This window comes from Canis lupus, chromosome 23, assembly GCF_011100685.1.
Source record: "Canis lupus familiaris isolate Mischka breed German Shepherd chromosome 23, alternate assembly UU_Cfam_GSD_1.0, whole genome shotgun sequence".
Taxonomy (NCBI): Eukaryota; Metazoa; Chordata; class Mammalia; order Carnivora; family Canidae; genus Canis; species Canis lupus.
This window is the reverse complement of record NC_049244.1, coordinates 8,000,966-8,019,577: the sequence shown is the minus strand read 5'-3', so window position 1 is coordinate 8,019,577 and position 18,612 is coordinate 8,000,966. Positions and strand designations below refer to the sequence as shown.

Below are 18,612 nucleotides of genomic sequence, written 5' to 3'. Positions count from 1 at the left end.
ATCTGAATGCCAGAAAATCCCTATAAAGAACACATGCATGTGTGTGTATGTGTGTGTGTGTGTGTGTGAGTGCGCTGGAGCCCCAGCACCTCTCTCTCCACCTCCCCCACACTCACACTGTGAGTACGAGGGTGGTCTGTCCCCTTGGGCAGGAAGGACCAGCAAGAACAAACCCCTCCGTGGAAGACAGTGAAGAGAGCTCAGTCCTCTGGAATGTCACAGACCATCCCCATCAATCCCAGAGGCCCCTTCTTCCCAGAGGTGGACCAACCCAACAGAGTGATCCAGACTTGAAAGTTCACACATCACACCTTGTGAGGGCTACCAGCTTTTATTGACCGGGGTGGAGGGGGTGATCCGGAAGTCTCCGACTAGGGAGTGCCAGCAGGGTCTCCCCGGGGCTCAGGTATGTGTTGAGAAGGTACCCTTGGAGGTCCCGGCCATGTGGGTAGCACCAGCAGGGGCAGGGCCTGGGATCAGAAAAAGCCAAGCTGCTTTTTCTCCTGCTGCTGCCTCCACTTGGCCATGCTATAGAATTCTTCCTTGGATTTCCCAAAGATATCTTGGAAGTCAGAGTCAGAGAGATAGAACTGGTGGGGAGAGGGTACAGGGGAAGAGTTGTCAACTGATCCCAGAATCCTAGCCCATCCACCCAGTGGTGTTATCCCAGGGCTAACGGCTCTCCTCTCCCACATCTCTCTGCCTGTTATCCCATCTGGAACTCATATCTCCCAGGTAGCCTGCCCATTGCCCACCATCTGTGGGCAGTGCCCCAAGGGCCTCCAGCTCAGTTTTAGATGATGCATCAGTGTTGGGGCAGTGAGTGGCAGGGCCTCAGGCACCCACCTCCTTGTGGGCTGGGTCCACGCCCTCTGGCAGGTCCTCAGCAGCTTGGTGCATTAGCTGCTCACGGGGCAGGCTCCCCTTGATGGTGGGTTTGGGGCTGCTGTGGTAGCTGCTGGTGCTGGTGCCACCGCCCTTGGAGTCAAGCTGCAGCTCATTTCCTGAGCCGTCCTGGGAGCCCTTGAGGGTCCGTGGGGACAAGGGGCCTGCCCTGCCATGGCTTGGCACTCTAGACAGCTGGAAGTTGTTGAGTTCCTGCCCGGAGAGGGGACTCAGGCTGGGGAGATGTGGGGAGAAGTTCCCAGAGGGAGGCCACACTGAGCCCACTGGCCCCCTTCCCCCACTGCAAACCCTGCCCCCCACCAGGGCCTGGCTCCTGCCTTGCCCATTCTTCCCTTCTGGATCATACTGACCAAGCCTAGAACCCAGCAGGAGCCTGGGGAACCCAATACTCACTGCTGTGAGCTCAAATATGGCAGGTTTTGCTCCCAGGCCACCATCCACCACCTCCTCATAGGACTGGTTGTTCTGAGGGCAAGAATCAGGGCAGGGGCAGGATGGAGGGCACCACCGGGTGATGGAGGGTGGTGGAGGCCCCCAGGAGGGGGCCTGCAGACAAGACCAGGTCTGCTCTACCCACACCGGAGGTCCCCAGACAGGGCAATACCTCCTTCCAGTTGGCTCAGGGCGGGCCCCTCTCCCTGAAGTAGGATGGGGCTGGGAGTTGAGGCCTCACTCACAGTCCACTTGTAGGGGTCCCAAGTGAAGAACCATCCAGTGAAGGTAGGAGGCTCATGGCCCTGCTTGATCACCACGATTGGCGTGGCAAGGCTCCTCCCTGCCGGGTGGGTCTTCAGGTACTCCTGGCCCCAGGTCACCGCCTCCTTCCACCCACTGGCAGCTTCTCCAAGCCACAGGAAGATCTGGGCCACAGAGGGGGCCTGGCCTTGGGCGAGTGCAGGGGCTGCCCAGAGCTGACCACTTCCTTCCCACCCCTATCCATTAAATGGTCTCATGGCCCCCAGACATCCCAGCCAACCAGGCCCACCCAGCAGGCTGGCCGCCATACACACACACCCACAGACGTGCTGGAAAGTCACAGGTATGCATGTATACATTCACTCCACAAGTATTTATTGAGCACCTATTGTGTGCCAGACGCTGTTCTAGGCACTGGAGATTCAACAATGAAAAAACAAAACGGGTAAAAATCCCTGCCTGCTCTTTATAGAGTTTTCATTTTATTGGGGAAGAAAGACAATAAGTAAAATATGTGCTATATTAGATGGAGAAAAATAAGGCAGGGAAAGACGACTTGAAGGAGGGTGGGGATGACTATAATTTTACATTAGAATCAGGGAGAGCCTTACTGAGAAGGTGACATCAAGGAGGCCACCGTGGCTATACCAGAGCAAGTGGAGGGGGGCAGAGAGTCGAGGCCACCAGGTCATGTGGGCTGCCATAAGGGCTTTGCTTTTGTCCTGAGATGGGAACACACAAGCCTCATCACCACATTCACACGGTGTCACTGGCACTGACGTAGACACACAGTCACTCGCTACACAGTCACACAAAGGAATCACATACACTCGCATGGTCATTCAATCTGCAGCCACTATCACTGCCACAGTAGCCACAGGCACGTAGTCACCTGGAATCACCCTGCTATAAGGTACACAGTCACAACTACAGGATGGCTCACAATTGCACTGCAGCCCCAGACACAGCCAGTCCCCTGCAGCTTCACCGTGACACAGAGGTGTCCGCGGTCATAAAGTGCACTGTCACTCACGGTGTTACTGTGTCACACACAATCACACAGGCTCACCCGCGACCTGGCATGGCTAGGAACCCACAGTTCTGCACACTCAGCCCCAGCTGTGGTGGGGGTGGCCGCCTCACCTCCTGCCAAGTGTCCAGTAACATGATGTCATACTTGTCCAGGTCCTCTTGGCTAAAGAACACAACTTCTGTGAGGACCAGCTGGCCCATCTGGCTGGAGCACTCAAACAGTCGTGGCTGGAAGCTGGAGACATCCTCGGGAAGCCTGGCCAGTGTGGGCAGCCAGGCTGTGAGGGCTGCAGAGAGAACTGTGCCCCTCATCAGCCTGGACTGAGCTAGCCCTGAGCACAGGGCCCCTGCCCCCAGGATGGGAAACGGCTTCTGGAGCGGGAGGCCTGGACCCTCCTCTGAGCTCCACCTATCCCATAATTTACTCCAGAGGAGCCTGGCTCCTCTCTGGGCCCCAGTGTCCCCACCTGCCAGTGGGAAAGCATGTTATGTGACCTGTCTAGCCATAGCCAGCTGTGACACATGCTGCCCTGGGAATTCCCCTATGAATGGGCCCTGGGAAGAGGATGGCAGTCTTATTGGGACTGGGCCGGGGGTGGGGGGCCTTGAGGAGGGGTATTAAGCTGGGGCCCTGGCCACCACAGGAGGGAGGAGCCCCTGGTCCTGGCTGGATGCTCAGGGGACTTGCAGGGAGTACAGTGCATAACCCAGCCCCACAGACACTCACAGTGGCTCTGACTCAGCAGCCTCCTCCCTTGAAGGCCTCACCCTGCCTTGCCTTCTGATCCACACCCTGTCCTTTAACACACTCCACACATGCTGTTTATTGACACGTCATGTTACACACACACACACACACGCACACACACACTCAGCACCATGACGCCTGGGGACTGTGGCGGGGAATGTGATAATGGGGCTTTGCCTTCTTGCCCTCTGCCACTGGGAAGGTCCAGGACTGGCCAATGTAGGGAGCATGTTTGGCCAGAAGAGGGCGCCACAACTCCGCTGGTCCTGGCATCTTCCCAGTTACCCAGGACTGCAGAGTGAAGGGTGGGCCCACTCTTCTGGGAACCCCTGGAATGGGGAGCCAAGAGACCTCAGTTCTAGGGTGGCCTTTCCAGCTTTCTGTATGACCCTGAGGTAGTCACCCACCCTCTGTGGGTCTCAGTTTCCTCCTCTGTGTAAGGATAACACCCTTCTCCCAACCTTGTTACCTCTTATTGCTGGGGTAGGGAGCCCGGCCCCCCAGGGCCTCCCAGAAGCAGGGAGGCTCCTGACCCTCCAGCACCGTTTCCTTGGTCTCCCCAGACATGGCAGTGACCACTGTCCGCGCCATCTCCCGCTGGTCACCACTGCAGCCCTGGCGGACAAAGCTGGGTGAGGCCCTGAATGGGGAGGGGTCTTCACCTCCACCCCCAGGGACTCTTGGGGACTGGGCCTGAGACACAGGAGGCCTAGGCTGATGGCAAGGCACACATGAGCAAGCAATCTCCCCTTCCCCATTCCCAGGACTGGGACCTTCTCCTGGTCCAGAGAATGGGATGGGGACCCCAGGCTCAGGGATCATTTGTGGTTTATGTTGAAGAGAAGAGAAAACGACTAGGCCTCCTCTTTTTCCCAAGAGACTCGGTAAGGGTCATGCTCCTTGCTCGAGGCAGGAAAGAGAGGAGGCAACCTGGGCCTGGCCTGACTCTGACCAGTAGAGTCCCAGAACTGCCTGCCAGTTTCAACTCCCTCCCCCCACACCAGGCTCCACAGGGAACACTATGGCCTTTCCCCTGCTCTGCTCCTGGCCTATCTGAGGCTGGACATGAAGTCTGCCTCCCCTGTGGAGCAGAGCCATCCCTGCCTGCGGCATAAGTCAAGTGGTCAGTGTAAGAGGTACCTTTCCAAACCAGAGGTAACAGATGCTAGCTGTGACCAGCAAGAAGACGTCATTGGAGTTGAGAGCTGAGGCACGGGCCGGCACCTCCATGGTCTTGGTGTTGTAGATGTCAGTGCCTTGCACGTGGAAGAGCCTCATGGCAGATGCTGGCAGCTCCTTCCTGTTGTGCCCCATGCGCCCCTACAAGAGGGCTGGGCCTCAGGATGAGGCTGGGAGCTACCTACCTGTCCCAGTGATGGACAAACTGCCCTGGGGCCCAGAAGACTCTTGCTTAAAGCCACCACCCTCTTCGAGACCTTCTGAGTATGGAGTGTGAAGACCTCGTCAGCCTAGGATAGGGAACCAGGCCCTTTCTAAATGAATCCCTCCCCCATCTCCAAGGAGTCAGGTTATGGTTCCTCTAGGCCTTGAAGACAGAAAATGGAGACCCCAGGCAAGGTCCCACTCCCTTCCAATTCAACTTCTTTACCTGTGCTTCTGTTTTGTGGCTGACTCTGGGGAGCAAGTGAAGAAACTCGGGTGGGGGTCACCCTTGGAGCTCCTGGGTGTCTGACAGCACCAGGAGATCAGGGGGTGGGTAGGCTAGGTGTTGGGGCTGAAGAGAAGCCTAGCCCTTACATAAGGGCTACGGGCACAGGAAGGAGCTGGGGAGTCTGCGGGAACAGCACCAAGGTGGGCCCTACCTGGAAGACCACCAGCTGGCCCTGGAGGATGGCGAGGAAGTGCGGGGGCTCGCTGCCCATGGTAACATGCTCCCGCACCAGAGCTCCATGGTACATGAGGTCCAGCTCCTCCGCGTTGCAGTTCAGGGCTTTGATCTCACTTGTGGTGGCCTGGTGGCCCTGCAGGTGGGGGTGGTAAGGGCCTGGGGCAGCTCTTAGATCCCACTCTCAGATCCTCAGCTCTGGGGCCTGAAGGTGCCTACCACCCCCTCAGGCCAGCATACCTGCCACAGGTACAGAATATACTGGACGCGGCCCATCTTTTGGTATGTATAGAGGACAAGGTAGCAGTTGCCCGCATACAATTGTCCGTGATGCTTGGGGTCCATGGGTTGTCTGCATAAGTCCTGGATGCACCATACCTGGGGAACAGGGGACCAGTGGGCACAGGTGCCTCCTCCATTTGAACCAGCCCGCCCAGCTTGTGCCCAACCAGAGAGCTCTCCTCAGCCTAGGGGCAGGACTCATCTGTGCAGGCAAAGGCTCTGCTGGGCCACAGGCAGGTTAGGGGCGGGCAGGTCCTGGCACAGCTGCTTGCTGTTCAGGTCAGGGCAGAGAAAGCTGGGCAGACACAAGGCCTTGGGGCTCTTGGGAAAATTCTCTTTTCTCACGTGTCACTTAAAAAGACAAAGTTTGTTCAAAGGTTTAAAGGAAAATACTTCCTTACACTAAATAGTGTGATTTTCTGTTCCTGTGGGGAGAGCGCCTGGGCTCTGAAGCCAGGCAGATCCTCATCAAATCCCAGGTGGTGAGACCTTCCAAGCTTCAACTTTTCCCACCTGTAAAGTGGGTGTAACACCCACCTGACAATGGCAGGAAACAATGCCTGGGCATCCTGTGCCCACACAGAGCCTGACAGCTCTCTCTGGGGAAGATGTCTCCTGGACCAGAGCAACCCGAATCCAAGTACACATGCCCCTGGGTGTCCCTGTGTGACGTGCAACTGTGTGTACGTGGGGCACTTTAGTGGCCATGCGGGTCACCTGAGGGCAAAGCCCACCCCTGTGTGCCTATCTCCTCCCAGCTAAGCTAATGCCCCTTACCTCCACCTGCCCGGAGGCGTCGTCCACCATCCTGAGCTGGGCCGCTAGCTCAGGCTGACTGTGCAGCTCACCCACATCCAGCCTTCCCCGAATCAATTCACCTAAGGGAGGCCGTAGGGTATCACTGGCGTCCTCACCCCCGCTAACCTCGCCCAGCCCATCACTCGAGAAGGGCCTCTGGCGGCGCGCCCGACCCTGAGGCGCTTCCTGGGTGCAGCTCCTTGTCCGTCCCACTCCAACCCCCAGACCCGGCCCCGCGTTTGCGGCGCGCGTATCCCCACAACTACTCGGGCCTCGTCCCGCGCATTCTTCCCTGCGGCAGAGGTTCTGGGTGCCGCCCCGCCCGCTCTCATCCCACCGAGGCTCTGGGTGCCGCCCCGCCCCGCAGGCCCCGCCCCCGCAGGCCCCGCCCCACGGGCCCCGCCCCCACGGGCCCCGCTCCGCTCCGGCCCCGCCCCCCACCCCGCCCCCGCCGGCCCCGCAGGCCTCGCTCCGCGCCGGCCCCGCCCCGCCCCCGGCCCCGCCCCGCGCCAGCCCCGTCCCGCCCCGCAGGCCCCGCTCCGCGACGGCCCCGCCCCCGCCCCCGCCCCCGCCCCCGCCCCGCCCGCAGGCCCCGCCCCCCGCGGCCCCCGCCCCGCAGGCCCCGCCCCCCCGCGGGCCCCGCTCCGCTCCGGCCCCGCCCCCGCCCCCGCCCCGCCCCCGCCCCGCCCCCGGCCCCGCCCCGCCCCCGCCCCCGCCCCCGCCCCGCCCCGCCCCCGGCCCCGCCCCGCGCCAGCCCCGTCCCGCCCCGCAGGCCCCGCTCCGCTCCGCTCCGGCCCCGCCCCCGCCCCAGCCCCGTCCCGCCCCGCAGGCCCCGCCCCCCGCAGGCCCCGCCCCGCCGGCCCCGCCCCACCCTGCAGGCCCCGCCCCCCAGGCCCCTGCCCCCGACTCACTCATCCCGTGGAGGTTCCTGTTCTCTGGCTTCTTCGCAGACCAGGCCCGGAAGAGCTGTTTGAACGCGGCCGACTCGGCGCCGTCGTTCACCACCTCCACGTTTGTGTAGGTCGGGTAGCCCTTGGCCTGGATGAAGGCCTGGGGCGGGGGCTCTGTCAGGCGTGCGGCCCGGGGGCCCCATTCGCCGCTCCACCCCCAGGGCCCTGCGGCTCGGCCCAGCCCGGAGCAGCATTCATTAACCGAGCTCATGACCCGCTTAAGAAGTTGGCTCCTTCGCTACCTACTTCTCTGAGGTCCCTGAGAACGGGCAAGGTCCCCTCAATCTGCACCTCGGGAAGGGCGGGCCATGACAACACCCCCAAACCTCAGGCAGAGCCCTGTCTCCCTCGAAAAGGAGGGGGCGCCCAGTGCAGTAGGCTTCTCGGCCTGCAAAGGGGGCCTTTCACATGATTTTGGGGTGCTAACTGGTCACCCGCTCCCCCAACTCCTATCAAGGTCCCAGGGCAGGCTGCATGCCCCTATGTTTCCCCTCAGACCCCTGGGCAGAGCTGTGTCTCCCTCTTAAGACGGGGGCGGGGGTAGGGGGGCGCTTTGTCTCTAGGCTCCAGACTTTGTCTCTTAGGGCTCCCAGGGCAGGATGTATCCTCCTCCTGGCCCAAGGGCACCTCCCCTTAAAGACCCCAGGAACGTGGATGGCTCCTAGCTTAGAATGGTACTGCCATTTCTTCCCTCACACCCCAGGGCAGAGCTCCCCCTTCCACCCCCAGGCAGCCCCCTTGAGCCAGGGCCCAACAGCTTCACCAGGGCCCGGCTGAAGGCGGCCTTTTTCTCTTGGAGGCCAGACATGCGTCCCTGCCACACATAGATCTTGGAACCGCCCTGATCCAGGATGTAGTAGTCCTGGGAGCAAGAGAGGGACAGGTCAGGAGGTGGTGCAGGCTGGGTTGGGGTTGTGGGTGGGTGGGGATGGATGAGGTGGCTGGGGGCAGGCCACCTCACCTCCTCTCGCAGTAGGTGTTGGGTTAGTGGGCAGGTGGCCAACTCCTGGATCACCAAGTCCTCCTCCTTCTCACAGACACTGGGGACAGGCATCCAGATGGAGGCAGTCCAGCCTCCTTTAGCCTCCCCGCCCCACCTCCCTGAGGCAGAAGGCATGGGGCCTGGGGCCCTGAGTTGAAGTCTTGACTTCACTGCAGCCTTGCTGTGGAGCCTCGGGTAGCTCCCTTAGGTAACCCTCCAGTGCCTTAGTTGTCCTATCTGTACAGTGGGTTTCTCAGAAGGGCAGTCATGCAAGACTACAGACTGGGCCCAAAGCCCCACGTGGCTTGGTCCAGAAAGCATGGGCCTTTCCTGGAGAGCTTTCTAGAGACATTGTTATTGAAATAATGATAGACATGCAGACCCAGGCTATTCCACCCACCCTGCCCATTCCCAGGGTCTTCTCACTGGTAGAGGCGGACACTGGCCTTCTGCAGCTGGTTAATACTCTTGTTGGGCATGGAGGCAGGCAGGTTGCCCACTCTGCAGCCCAGCACAGCTTCCATGATCCTCATGAGGTCAGTGGCTTTGACCTCATCATCCACCACACCAATCTGTGCGCGACCACCACGCTCCCTGTCCTGGAGGCTGCAGGTCAGGGCCAGTCCCTGTAAGACAGGACCTGGCCATCAGGGCTCTCCCAGCAGGCTCCTCACCCCCCTACTGCTCAGATAGTCCTAGATCCCTCCTGTCACAACTCAGCTCCCAGAAGCTGGAGTCGGGGAGGTGTTACCGTATCCTGGCATTCAAGGATACCACCAGTGCAGGGTCGGGACTCAGCTGGCACAAAGTAGGAGCTTCTCAGATTGTAGTGGAGAACCAAGCCCACCTCTTGGGGTGGCTGGAGCATGGGCATCTGGAGGATCCCCCTTCTCCCTGAGCCCTGCATCCCTTACCTCTCAGGGTAGACACTGACCCTCGCCTTCTCAGAAATGCTGGTCTCGGGCCCATTCCACTGGATCATGATCTTGCCCAGGTCCAGCAGGAAGATGTCACTCTTATTAAAGCTGTTCCAAGAGAGCTCCACCTGCCAGAGCCAGGAGGGATGGCACAGGAAACAGGCTGTCATACCACCAGCACCGAGGCAGAGGGGTACCACAGCCTATTTCCACCCACATGAGCAGCGTCCACTTGTGTGCACGAAGCTGTGAGCAACTGCGTATATGTGTGACCAGTATTGTGGAGCACAGGCATGCCTCTGTGTGACCATGTGAGACCTTGAAGGTCCCTCTGTGGGCGTAGCTGTGTGCATCTCTAGGCACGTGTGACTTTAGGTAATGCTGCATTTCACAGGGTGTACGTGATTATGACACTTAATGCATGTTGGTAGCTGCACAAATGTAGTTGTACATGTGTATACAACTGGGGTGTGCATATCCATTTATCCACATGTGTAGATATGTGTGTACATGCGCATGTGTATATCTACAGGGACACATCAAATGTGAACAAGTGTGTGAGCTCACGGGTGACAATGTATATATGCCTGAGTGGGGGCAGTGTGCTACCTGTGGATGAGGATAGTTCTCATCCAAACAGAGACACTCTGGGGAGTAAAAAGAGGGACTCTAATGATACTATGCAGGCAAAACCTTGCACTGTGTGTTTTCCCTGCAGGTCCAGGGAGATAGGGTCACTGAATCTGTGGGGACAGTGAGTGAGCCTGTGTGGGGGTGTCACAGGGCTGCCGTATACCATATAGACAGTAACATGCACAAGTCAGGTGTCACCACTGACATCACAGACATCACACATCTGAATGTTCACGATACCAAATCCCTCCCAAATGGCAGCAATGTGTCTTGTTCTAAAAAGATCCCATTACTTGCCTGACAGATGGAAGTAATGGGCACTCTACAGACTAGGGTGGGCTTGGCGGGGGGACCAGTGGGTCATCTGGGAAGGCTGACAGCCCATGGTCTCCTCCCCCTGCCCTGCCTCCACCCTCCACACTTCCCTATACTGCCCTACACACATCGCACATCCTGACCTGAGCCCAAGGATGAAGCGGCATCCCGGCAGCCCTCACCTCAGTGGCTGATACGTGCTTCCTCCCTTGGATGTGCAGCAGTCGCTGGATGTTGTACATGTTGGTCTCCACATGCTTGAGGGCAGAGTCCAGGCCACCTTTCCTGTAGCTGAGGAGGGAATGGGGTCTCCTGTAAGACTGCATGTTGCTACGTGCAGGAGTGAGCACAGTTGTGAGCACATGTGTACACATGTACCTGTGTACAAGTGGGGGCATACGGGTATCTGTCCACGGAAGGATAGACCTGAATGAGTGGAATTTGGGCAACAGCATACATGTGTGCCCATGGACACATTTGCATGTTGGTGTGCCCACCTACCGGCCCATCCCATAGGACTGGTTTGTTTTCTGCCTGTGCTCATATAAACACGTCCATCTGTATACCATATGCATGTGTGAGGCTTAACTGTACAAAACAGAAATGATCAAATATTGGCATTTTCCTATGGTTTAACCTAATCTATTGCAATTATTAATTTAATACAGATTTGAAGCAATTTACAGCCAAAGACATATTTTTACTAGGCACAGTAACATAGAGGCAAACTCAAAACAACATTGGTATCCACTCCTGGGTATATCCCCGAGAGAAGTGAAAACCCTGTCCACACAAAGCTTGTAGACAACATGGATGTTAACTAAACTTAGGGTGGTGATCACGTCATAATAGTTGTAAGTCAAGGGACGCCTGGGTGGCTCAGCAGTTGAACATCTGCCTTTGGCCCAGGGTGTGTGATCCCGGAGTCTGGGGATCGAGTCCCGCATCAGGCTCCTTTCGGGGAGCCTGCTTCTCTCTCTGCCTGTGTCTCTGCCTCTCTCTCTGTGTGTCTCTCGTGAATAAATAAAATCTTTTAAAAATTAAAAAAAAATACTTGTAAGTCAAACCATCATGCTGTATACCTCAAACTGTACAGTGATGTATGTCAATGATATCAATTAAACTGGAAAAAAAACAACCCAAAACATGTATACAAATATCCATAACAGCCCCTAAGGGTTAGCAATTCAAATATTCTGGAAGTGATTAATGCATACACAAAGCGGGTTCCCACATCACGTGTTGTATAATTCCATTTATAAAAATGTCCAGAATAGGCAAGTCTATACAGCGTGAGGGACGAAAGTGTTGGGTGGGGGGAAACAGGGAGTGTTGTGAAGGGTATGGGGCTTCTTTTTGGGGTGATGTTTGCACAAGTCTGTGACTATATGAGAAATCACTGAATTTATACACTATTTTTTTTTAAAGATTGTATTTATTTTTTCATGAGACCCAGAGAGAGAGGCAGCGACACAGGCGGAGGAGAAGCAGGCTGCCCGCGGGAGCCGAGGCGGGACCGACCGGGAACCCCGGGATCACACCCTGGGCCCAGGGCAGACGCTCAACCGCGGCGCCTCCCAGGCGTCCCACATTCACACTCTGAAAGGGTCGCTGAGACCCGTTTGTAACTCAGGCAAGGCGTCTCCCCCAGCCCGACCCCCAGCAGGGAGCAGGGCATCCGCCAGGCCTCGCCGCCACCGCCCAGCACTTACAGGACGCCCGGGCGGAAGTAGCTGCGGAAACAGTGGGACTCGTGGCCCTGCGCCTCCCGGTGCTGCACGGCGGCCCCGCCCAGCGCCTCCAGCAGGTGCTGCACGAAGGCGCCCGCCGAGCCCTGCGCCGCCGCGTCCGCCTCCTTCCCCACCCAGTAGTGCAGGTCGCTGGATGCCCCCTGAGTGGCCTTCAGGCTCCGGGGAACCTAAAGCACAGGTGTTTGCGGGGGGGGGGGGGGGGGGAGTGGGGGATGGCTTGCAGAAGACCCAGGGGTGGAGTGGACCCAGATCCTGGATGCTCTGACCGCCTTCAGGGGACTGGGCAGGTGCCTCCACCCCTAGGAGGTTCAGAATGGGGAGGGAAGGTCGAAGAAGCCTCAAAGGCGGCAGCCCCCTCATGGGATGGACTCTAGGGCAGCCAGCCTGCCTCTTCCCGAAGCAAGAGCCTCATCTGCATGATCAGACTCCCCAGCGGGGCCAAGCCACCCCTCAGACAGACTCCCCAAATGCTCACATGGAGGACGATGTAGCAGTGTTCCTCAAAGAAGTTCCCATAGGCCCTTTCAGGTACTGGCACCATCCTCTGGTTCTGGGAGAATGGGACACCTATTGACAACTCAGCAGGACAACTCAGCCATGACCCTCTGGGGTGGGGTGGAGGAGGGAGCTCTGAGTTGGCAGGTGGTGGGGGGAGCCCTAGCCTCAGAGACTGCTGTGTCACCATCTCTGCTGTCTGGTGGTGCCCCTCACCTCAATGATCCATACGTGGAGGTCCCTGTGGCTCGCAATGGCTGGGAGGCCTTTGTTGATGTCCATCCTAGGACAGGCGGGAATGACAAAAGCTGGAGTTCTCATTCTCAGGCCCTGGCTGCCTGTGCTCTGTGCTCCAAGCAGGAACTCTCCCCACCTGCAGCTCTCCAAAGCACCAACATCATAGAACATGCCTTTCATCAGAAGGGCTCTATAAATACCCAAATGCTAGCAAACCAGGACAGGTACTGCAGACACTGGCACAGAGGCTTTGCAAGCAGGGACCTGGTTTGTTGTCTGTGGTTATGCTCTTGAAAGAGAGCCAAGCTCTGTGGGCAGGGATGAGTTTTGAACACAGGGACCTCTGCAAACAGGGAGTTAGAAACAGGTATGTAGACAGACAAGATCTGCAGCTAGGGACAGCCATGGGGAACAATGACAGGTTGTGCAGACAGGCAAGAGTTCTGCTAGTAAAAGAACAGATTCTGCAGCCAGGGATAGGCTCAGCAAACAGGCTCTTGAAATGAGACTAAATCCTGTAGATTTTGTCTACAGGATTCAAAGCTGCAAACAGGCCTAGGTCTTCCAGTTAGGGGACAGGCTATGCAAAGAGAGACCACACAGGCAGAGAGTGATAGATTCTGTGGATAGAAAAAGGCTCTACATATAAGCAAGGCTCTGCAAACAGGGACGGCTTCCTCAGACTGAAGAAAGAGCTGCAACAGTCACAGGTTCTCCTGACAAAAATGAATTCTGTGGTCAAGGACCAACTGTGTGTATCGGGACAGCCTGCAAAAAGAGACACAGACTCTATCCAGGGAAATTCAGACAGGCCAGGGAAACAGCAAAGGCCATGAACACAAAAAAAGACTCAAACAGCCACAGGCTTGGCAGATATGGAGGAGCTACACAGACTGGGAAAGGCTCTGTAAATTTGGGTGAGGACAAACCCTTAAGATAGGGACTCTTTGCATAAGGGACAGACTGTAGATATGGACAGGTACATAGAAAGGATAGGCTCTGCAAACAGACGAGGCAGGTTCTTTAAGCAAGCAGACGCTGCATCCAGGAACAGCCTTGGAAAACAGACTCAAATCCTACGTACAAAGAGATGGGAAAAGCTGGGCAAACACCCATCAATTCTGCCAAGAGACCCAGACTCTGAAAAAAAGACAGAGGCTCTGCAGACAGAGGCTCTACAGTCAGAGACTTTGCACTTTGTAAGCCCACACATGCCCTGCAAACAGACAGGTTCTGAAACAATGACAGCCTCTTCAGAGCAGGCAGGGTTTGCTGAAATGAGCTGGCAGGGAAATCAGCTTTGTGTTCAAGCACACGGGTCCTGGATCTTGAAACAGGACTGGGTTCTATAGAGAGCCCAGGTTCTGCAAACAGGGACAGAGTTGATAGAAAAAGATGAATTCTGGAAACGGATACTCTGTAAATAGGGGAAGGTTCTGCTAACAGTTATACATAGAATTAGGAACGGAGTGTGTGGACAGGCAGAGGCTCTGCAAACGGGGATGTGCTATGCAGAGAGACATAGCTGCTCCCAGACAGACACAGTGTCCTCTGACAGTGATAACTCTTCACAGGACTAGATCCTGCAGGCAGATATCGTTTCCATTCAGGGAAATTCAAATAGGTTGTGCAAGCAGTTAAAAGCCCTAAAAAGATGTCATAGATTGTACAAATAGGGCTCAGATTCTGCAGACAGAATCAGACTCTGAAATAGGAAAAGACTCTGCAAACAGGGGCATAGTCTATGGACAGAGACACTTACTGCAGAGGAAATAGGGTCTGCTGATAGGGATAGGTACTGTAAACAAAGCTTTGCAAACAGGAGCAGTGTCTTTCGGCAGGAAAGAGGTATCCCAGACAAGGACACCAGACAAGCTCCGTAGACAGGGATACGTTCTACGTGCAGGGCAGCTTCTGCCATAAAAGTGAATCTTATACATAGAGGAGTGGGGACACACTGTTTAAAAATACAGGTACTGGGAGACTCAGTCGGTTAAGTGTCTGCCTTTGGCTCAGGTCATGATCTCAGGGTCCTGGGATGGAGCCCCACGTCAGGTGCCCCTGCTCAGCAGGGAGTCTGCTTGTGCCTCTCCCCCTTCTCTCAAATAAATACAATCTTAAGAAGAAAAAAAGACACATTCTGAAAAAAGACCCTGAAAAGAGCCTCTAGACCCAGGCTCAGGAGAGAAACAGACAAAAAGAAGTTTCTGCAAACTCAGGACAGACTCTGCACACAAGGATCGTCTCTGGAGACTGTGATGGAGTCTGTAGCAAGCAACAGGCTTAGCTAACCTGAGAGGCCTGGTAAATCCAGCAGAGGCGCTCTTAAATTCTGAAACAGAGCTGAACTCTTAATGCAAACAGACCTGTGAACAGACACAGGCTCTGCAAACAGTGACTTGGCTCCCCCTTCACTCAGTACTATGGTTCTGGGTGTACCTGGGAGAGCAGCATGGACTGAGAGGTATCTGGGGAGGAAGGGGCTCTCGATCTCGTTACATCAGCAGACAACTCTTGACTCCCCCAGGCTTCCCCATAGCAGTGCTTCAGAAACCTCTGTGGGAGGTCTGGTCATTCCTTCATCTGTGGAAGTTCTTTCTTCATCTAACCTAAATCCCACCAGCTGCAGAGTTTGCTTCTTGCTGCTGCGGGGCCCCAGATCCAGAATCACCACTCTCTGAATTTCTCTTTCCTAGTGACCTATGGTGTCGGTTCCTCTCCCCTCCCCACCCCAGTCCAGCCCCGTCTTAGCAGCGGTAGGAACCCCTGAGGCTCTGCTGACCCTGCATGACCGGGGCAGAGGAGGTAGGGGGAGTTAGGGACTTGTAGAATCAGGGGCTTACTGTGACTTACAAAGAGTCACCTGCGTGCCTTGCACCTTTGTCCAGGGCCCCTGAGGGCGGGCTCAGGCCCCGGGGAGCTCGGAGGTCCCTATGGAATTCCAGGCCCTCTCAAAGAGAGGTGGCTTCTGGAAGCTTGGAGTGGTGAGCATGGCAGGGAGCTGCCTGGAGCGGCCGGTAGAGCAGGGCCCTGCGGGGGCTCCGGCTGGAGCAGAGGAGCAGAGGCCTCCGGGGGCAGAGGCCTGTCCTCTCACTTCCTGCCAGCTCCCAGCTGCCCCATAGCCCGCAGGTACTCAGTGGCAACTATCCATACCTACCCAGGGAGGGTGGAGGGACGGCGGGGCCACCATGGCTCTGAGCCCAGAACTGCTGTTGCAGTACCTGCCACGCTGTGTGACAGTGATGCGGGTGATGGGCAGCCATGGTGATCGTGGAAAGGTGATGACACTGGGCGACAGGCACAGTGACATTCAGTGGTGATGGACAGAAGCATTGTCCAGGGACAGCAGGCAGGGCACAAGTGGGTAGTGGCCAGAGGTATAAACTATGGGCTGCAGTCATGTGACAGAGTGACAGGAAGCCTGGCTGGCCACCGCACTGTGGTCACCAGTGACCCGTGGGGGACAGGAGAGTCAAACTGGAGACCAGAAGACCGGGACTGGGCAGGGTCAGCATCACCTGCAGCAGGCGGGAAGGGTGCCTCGAATCCAGGTCCAGCTTACCTTGTGGGCTCTGGGGGCCTGAGTCCCTCACCCCCACGTAAGCTGGGTTCTGGGGCTGGAGAGGGATTCTCACAGGGATCCCGGAGCACCTCTCTCTCCCCTAGGCAGTCTCCTTCTCCCTTGGGGTGGAGGGGGGCAGGGGCGGGGAGGGCTTCCCTTCCCAGAGGGCCCCCTCTAAACTGCCAAGCCCTCCCGCCTAGAGCCCCTCCCCCCTCCTTCTGGAAGCCCCTTCCTCTTCCTGGGGGCTCACTCCCTACAGCCCAGGACCCCCTTCTCTCCCTGACACCCAGTTCCTTCTCTGACAAATTCCCCTCCCCCTCCCCCATGCTCCCTCCTTTCCTGGGCCCCCTCTGTCCCCACTGGGCACTCCTTCCCCCAGGTATCCCCCCTCCCCAGCCCCCTTCCTCTGCCCTCCCGGCCCCCAGCGCTCCCTACACTGTTCCAGAGGCCCCTCTCCCCAACCTCCCTGCAGCACCCCTTCCCTTCCCCAGTGCCCCCTGGCTCCCCTGGCCTCCCCTTCTCTCGCCTGGGCCCTCCTCACTGCCAGGTGCTCCCTTCCTTCTCCAGATGCCCTCTCCTTTCCTGGGCTCCTCCCTTCTTCTGGGGCCCGGAGGTCACTTCCTCCTCCTGAGGGACCTGTGGCAGGCGGGACCCTGAGGTCACTCCGCCTGAACCGCAGGAAGCGGGGAGGGGCGCCGCCCGCGGGAGTGGGGGCAGGGGGTGCCGGGCCTGGCCCCCAGGTGCTCCCACCCTGGCCCACGGAGCCTCCACCCGTACAGGATCTGCCACCTTCTCCCCATCGGTCGCCGGGGGCGCCGGCCCTTCCTCTCCCAGCGTGTGTCCACTCGCTGCCTCCCACGTTCCGATGACCCCGCGGGACACCCTAGACTCGGAGCAGCGCCCCCCCCCCCCCCCGCCCCGACCCTGGGCCCCCTCACTGCCAGGCCTACCTGCTGCCAGGTGCTCTCTTCCTGGGCCAGTGGGCAGTGCCTGCTGTCCCCCAGCCCGCCCTGCTCTGTAATTCGACCCCTGCTCCGCCGTGGACACACCCCACTCCGCCGCCTGTGGGCTGGGCCTCAAAAGCACTCAGTCAGTCAGTCAGTCAACAAATATTGACTCAGCTCCCAGGCCGTGGTCCACAGGGCCACAGCTGGTCGGCCAGGCCTCACCTCCTGGGGACTGGCGGCCAGAAGGGCACGGAGGCCTGGGCTGCTCTAAGATGCGGGGTGTGGAATATAGGATCACTTTCCTGAGAGCCCGAGGAGCCCCTGATCCGCGACCCCCAGAAGGCCAGGCCATCCCAACAAACCTTAGGAGGCAGGAGGACCATGGCTGTTGGATTGGGGGCGGCAATCTGGCTCCGTGAGACCCCGGTCACTTCAGGAGGTGGGGGAGGTGGCCAGGGCTCCCTCTAGCATCTCTGCTATCCTGGGCGCTCCCAGATTGGCCTTGCTGCCCAGCACCGTCCTCCCCGGGGGACCCGGATACCCACGGTGGGAGAGGCCAGCCCAGCCCTTGCACGGAAGACACCTTTCCCACACCTCGGGCTGCTCCCTCCTTTCCTTCCTGATTGTAGGGTGGGGCAGGTGCTGAAAATAGAACATTTCAGAAACTGCAGGAACAAGGCCACCCCTTACTTTCAGCCGTTTGTCTCAGTCCTAGCCACAGCCCAGCTAGTGGGGCTCCTCTCCCAGGACATACTGCTAAAGTCTGCCTTTTGGCACCGAGCCTCTTTCCCCGTGTCCAGTCCTCGTCCCTACCTACGGCTCCCTGTCACAGAGAGGGGGTGACTCCAGGAAGTCTGGGTCCACCTGCCTAGTACAACCTCCTGCCAGGACGTGACTGCATTTGACAGAACTAATCGGCCCCTGTGACTGAAGGGATGCCTGTGTCACAGGACAGTTGGTCAGTCCCCGTGTGTGTCTGAACTCGTGCGTGAGCCAATGTCTGTTCAATCCTCTGTTCCTTTTTATGACGGTGTGTGTTTGGCTCTGCTTGTGCTTGTGCAGGCCTGTTTCCTGTTTTCCTGACCCCTTTGGTCCCCAAGCTCAGCAAAATCCGGTGTCCTCACTTCTCATGTCTTCACTGCAGATCCTCCCCTCCCTGCACTCTGCTTGGCCTTTGTTCTGGAACGCCCTGGAAATGGCTCTTTCCTAGTCACCGATGCCCACTCTTGCCACAACAGGTTGTTCCCTGTGTTCATCTTACTCTCCCTCTTACCACCCAGGGACCCTGCCGACCACCCCTTCCTCTGGAAACACCTCACAGGCCAAGAGTTCTCCCCAGCTCACTGGCCACTCTGCCCTCTCAGCTGGGTCCTTGACATGTCAGTGGCCACACAACTCAGGCCGTAGCTCCTGTTCCTTGTCTGTTTTCTTCCCAGGATGTAAATGCCACGGAAACACCAGTCTCTTCCACACCCACTCCCTCTCCTTCTGAACGTCCACCTCCAACTCACCCTT

General features: G+C 57.8%; 1 protein-coding gene across 15 annotated transcripts; it reads right to left on the bottom strand.

Annotated features, from left to right (window-relative positions):
* Nucleotides 1-315: 315 nt before the first annotated feature.
* Nucleotides 316-17,608, bottom strand: VILL (villin like). 15 transcript variants are annotated; one of them, XM_038570414.1, is made up of 20 exons: nucleotides 15,746-16,086; nucleotides 12,568-12,634; nucleotides 12,332-12,406; nucleotides 11,818-12,023; nucleotides 10,288-10,396; nucleotides 9,175-9,285; nucleotides 8,667-8,866; nucleotides 8,220-8,298; nucleotides 8,022-8,120; nucleotides 7,220-7,358; nucleotides 6,288-6,388; nucleotides 5,469-5,606; nucleotides 5,206-5,364; nucleotides 4,523-4,702; nucleotides 3,852-3,997; nucleotides 2,746-2,890; nucleotides 1,584-1,766; nucleotides 1,300-1,371; nucleotides 847-1,098; nucleotides 316-470 (listed from the first exon to the last, which is right to left on the bottom strand). In XM_038570414.1, exons 1-20 carry the CDS (start codon nucleotides 15,919-15,921, stop codon nucleotides 372-374), a joined length of 2,736 nt encoding a protein of 911 aa, XP_038426342.1. In that variant the 5' UTR covers nucleotides 15,922-16,086; the 3' UTR covers nucleotides 316-371. The 15 variants fall into 15 exon arrangements, with proteins under 15 accessions (XP_038426342.1, XP_038426346.1, XP_038426344.1 ...); XM_038570418.1 differs by lacking the exon at nucleotides 15,746-16,086 and adding an exon at nucleotides 17,460-17,608 and having other exon boundaries at nucleotides 331-590; XM_038570416.1 differs by lacking the exon at nucleotides 15,746-16,086 and adding an exon at nucleotides 17,101-17,183 and having other exon boundaries at nucleotides 331-590.
* Between the last annotated feature and the right edge of the window lie 1,004 nt (nucleotides 17,609-18,612).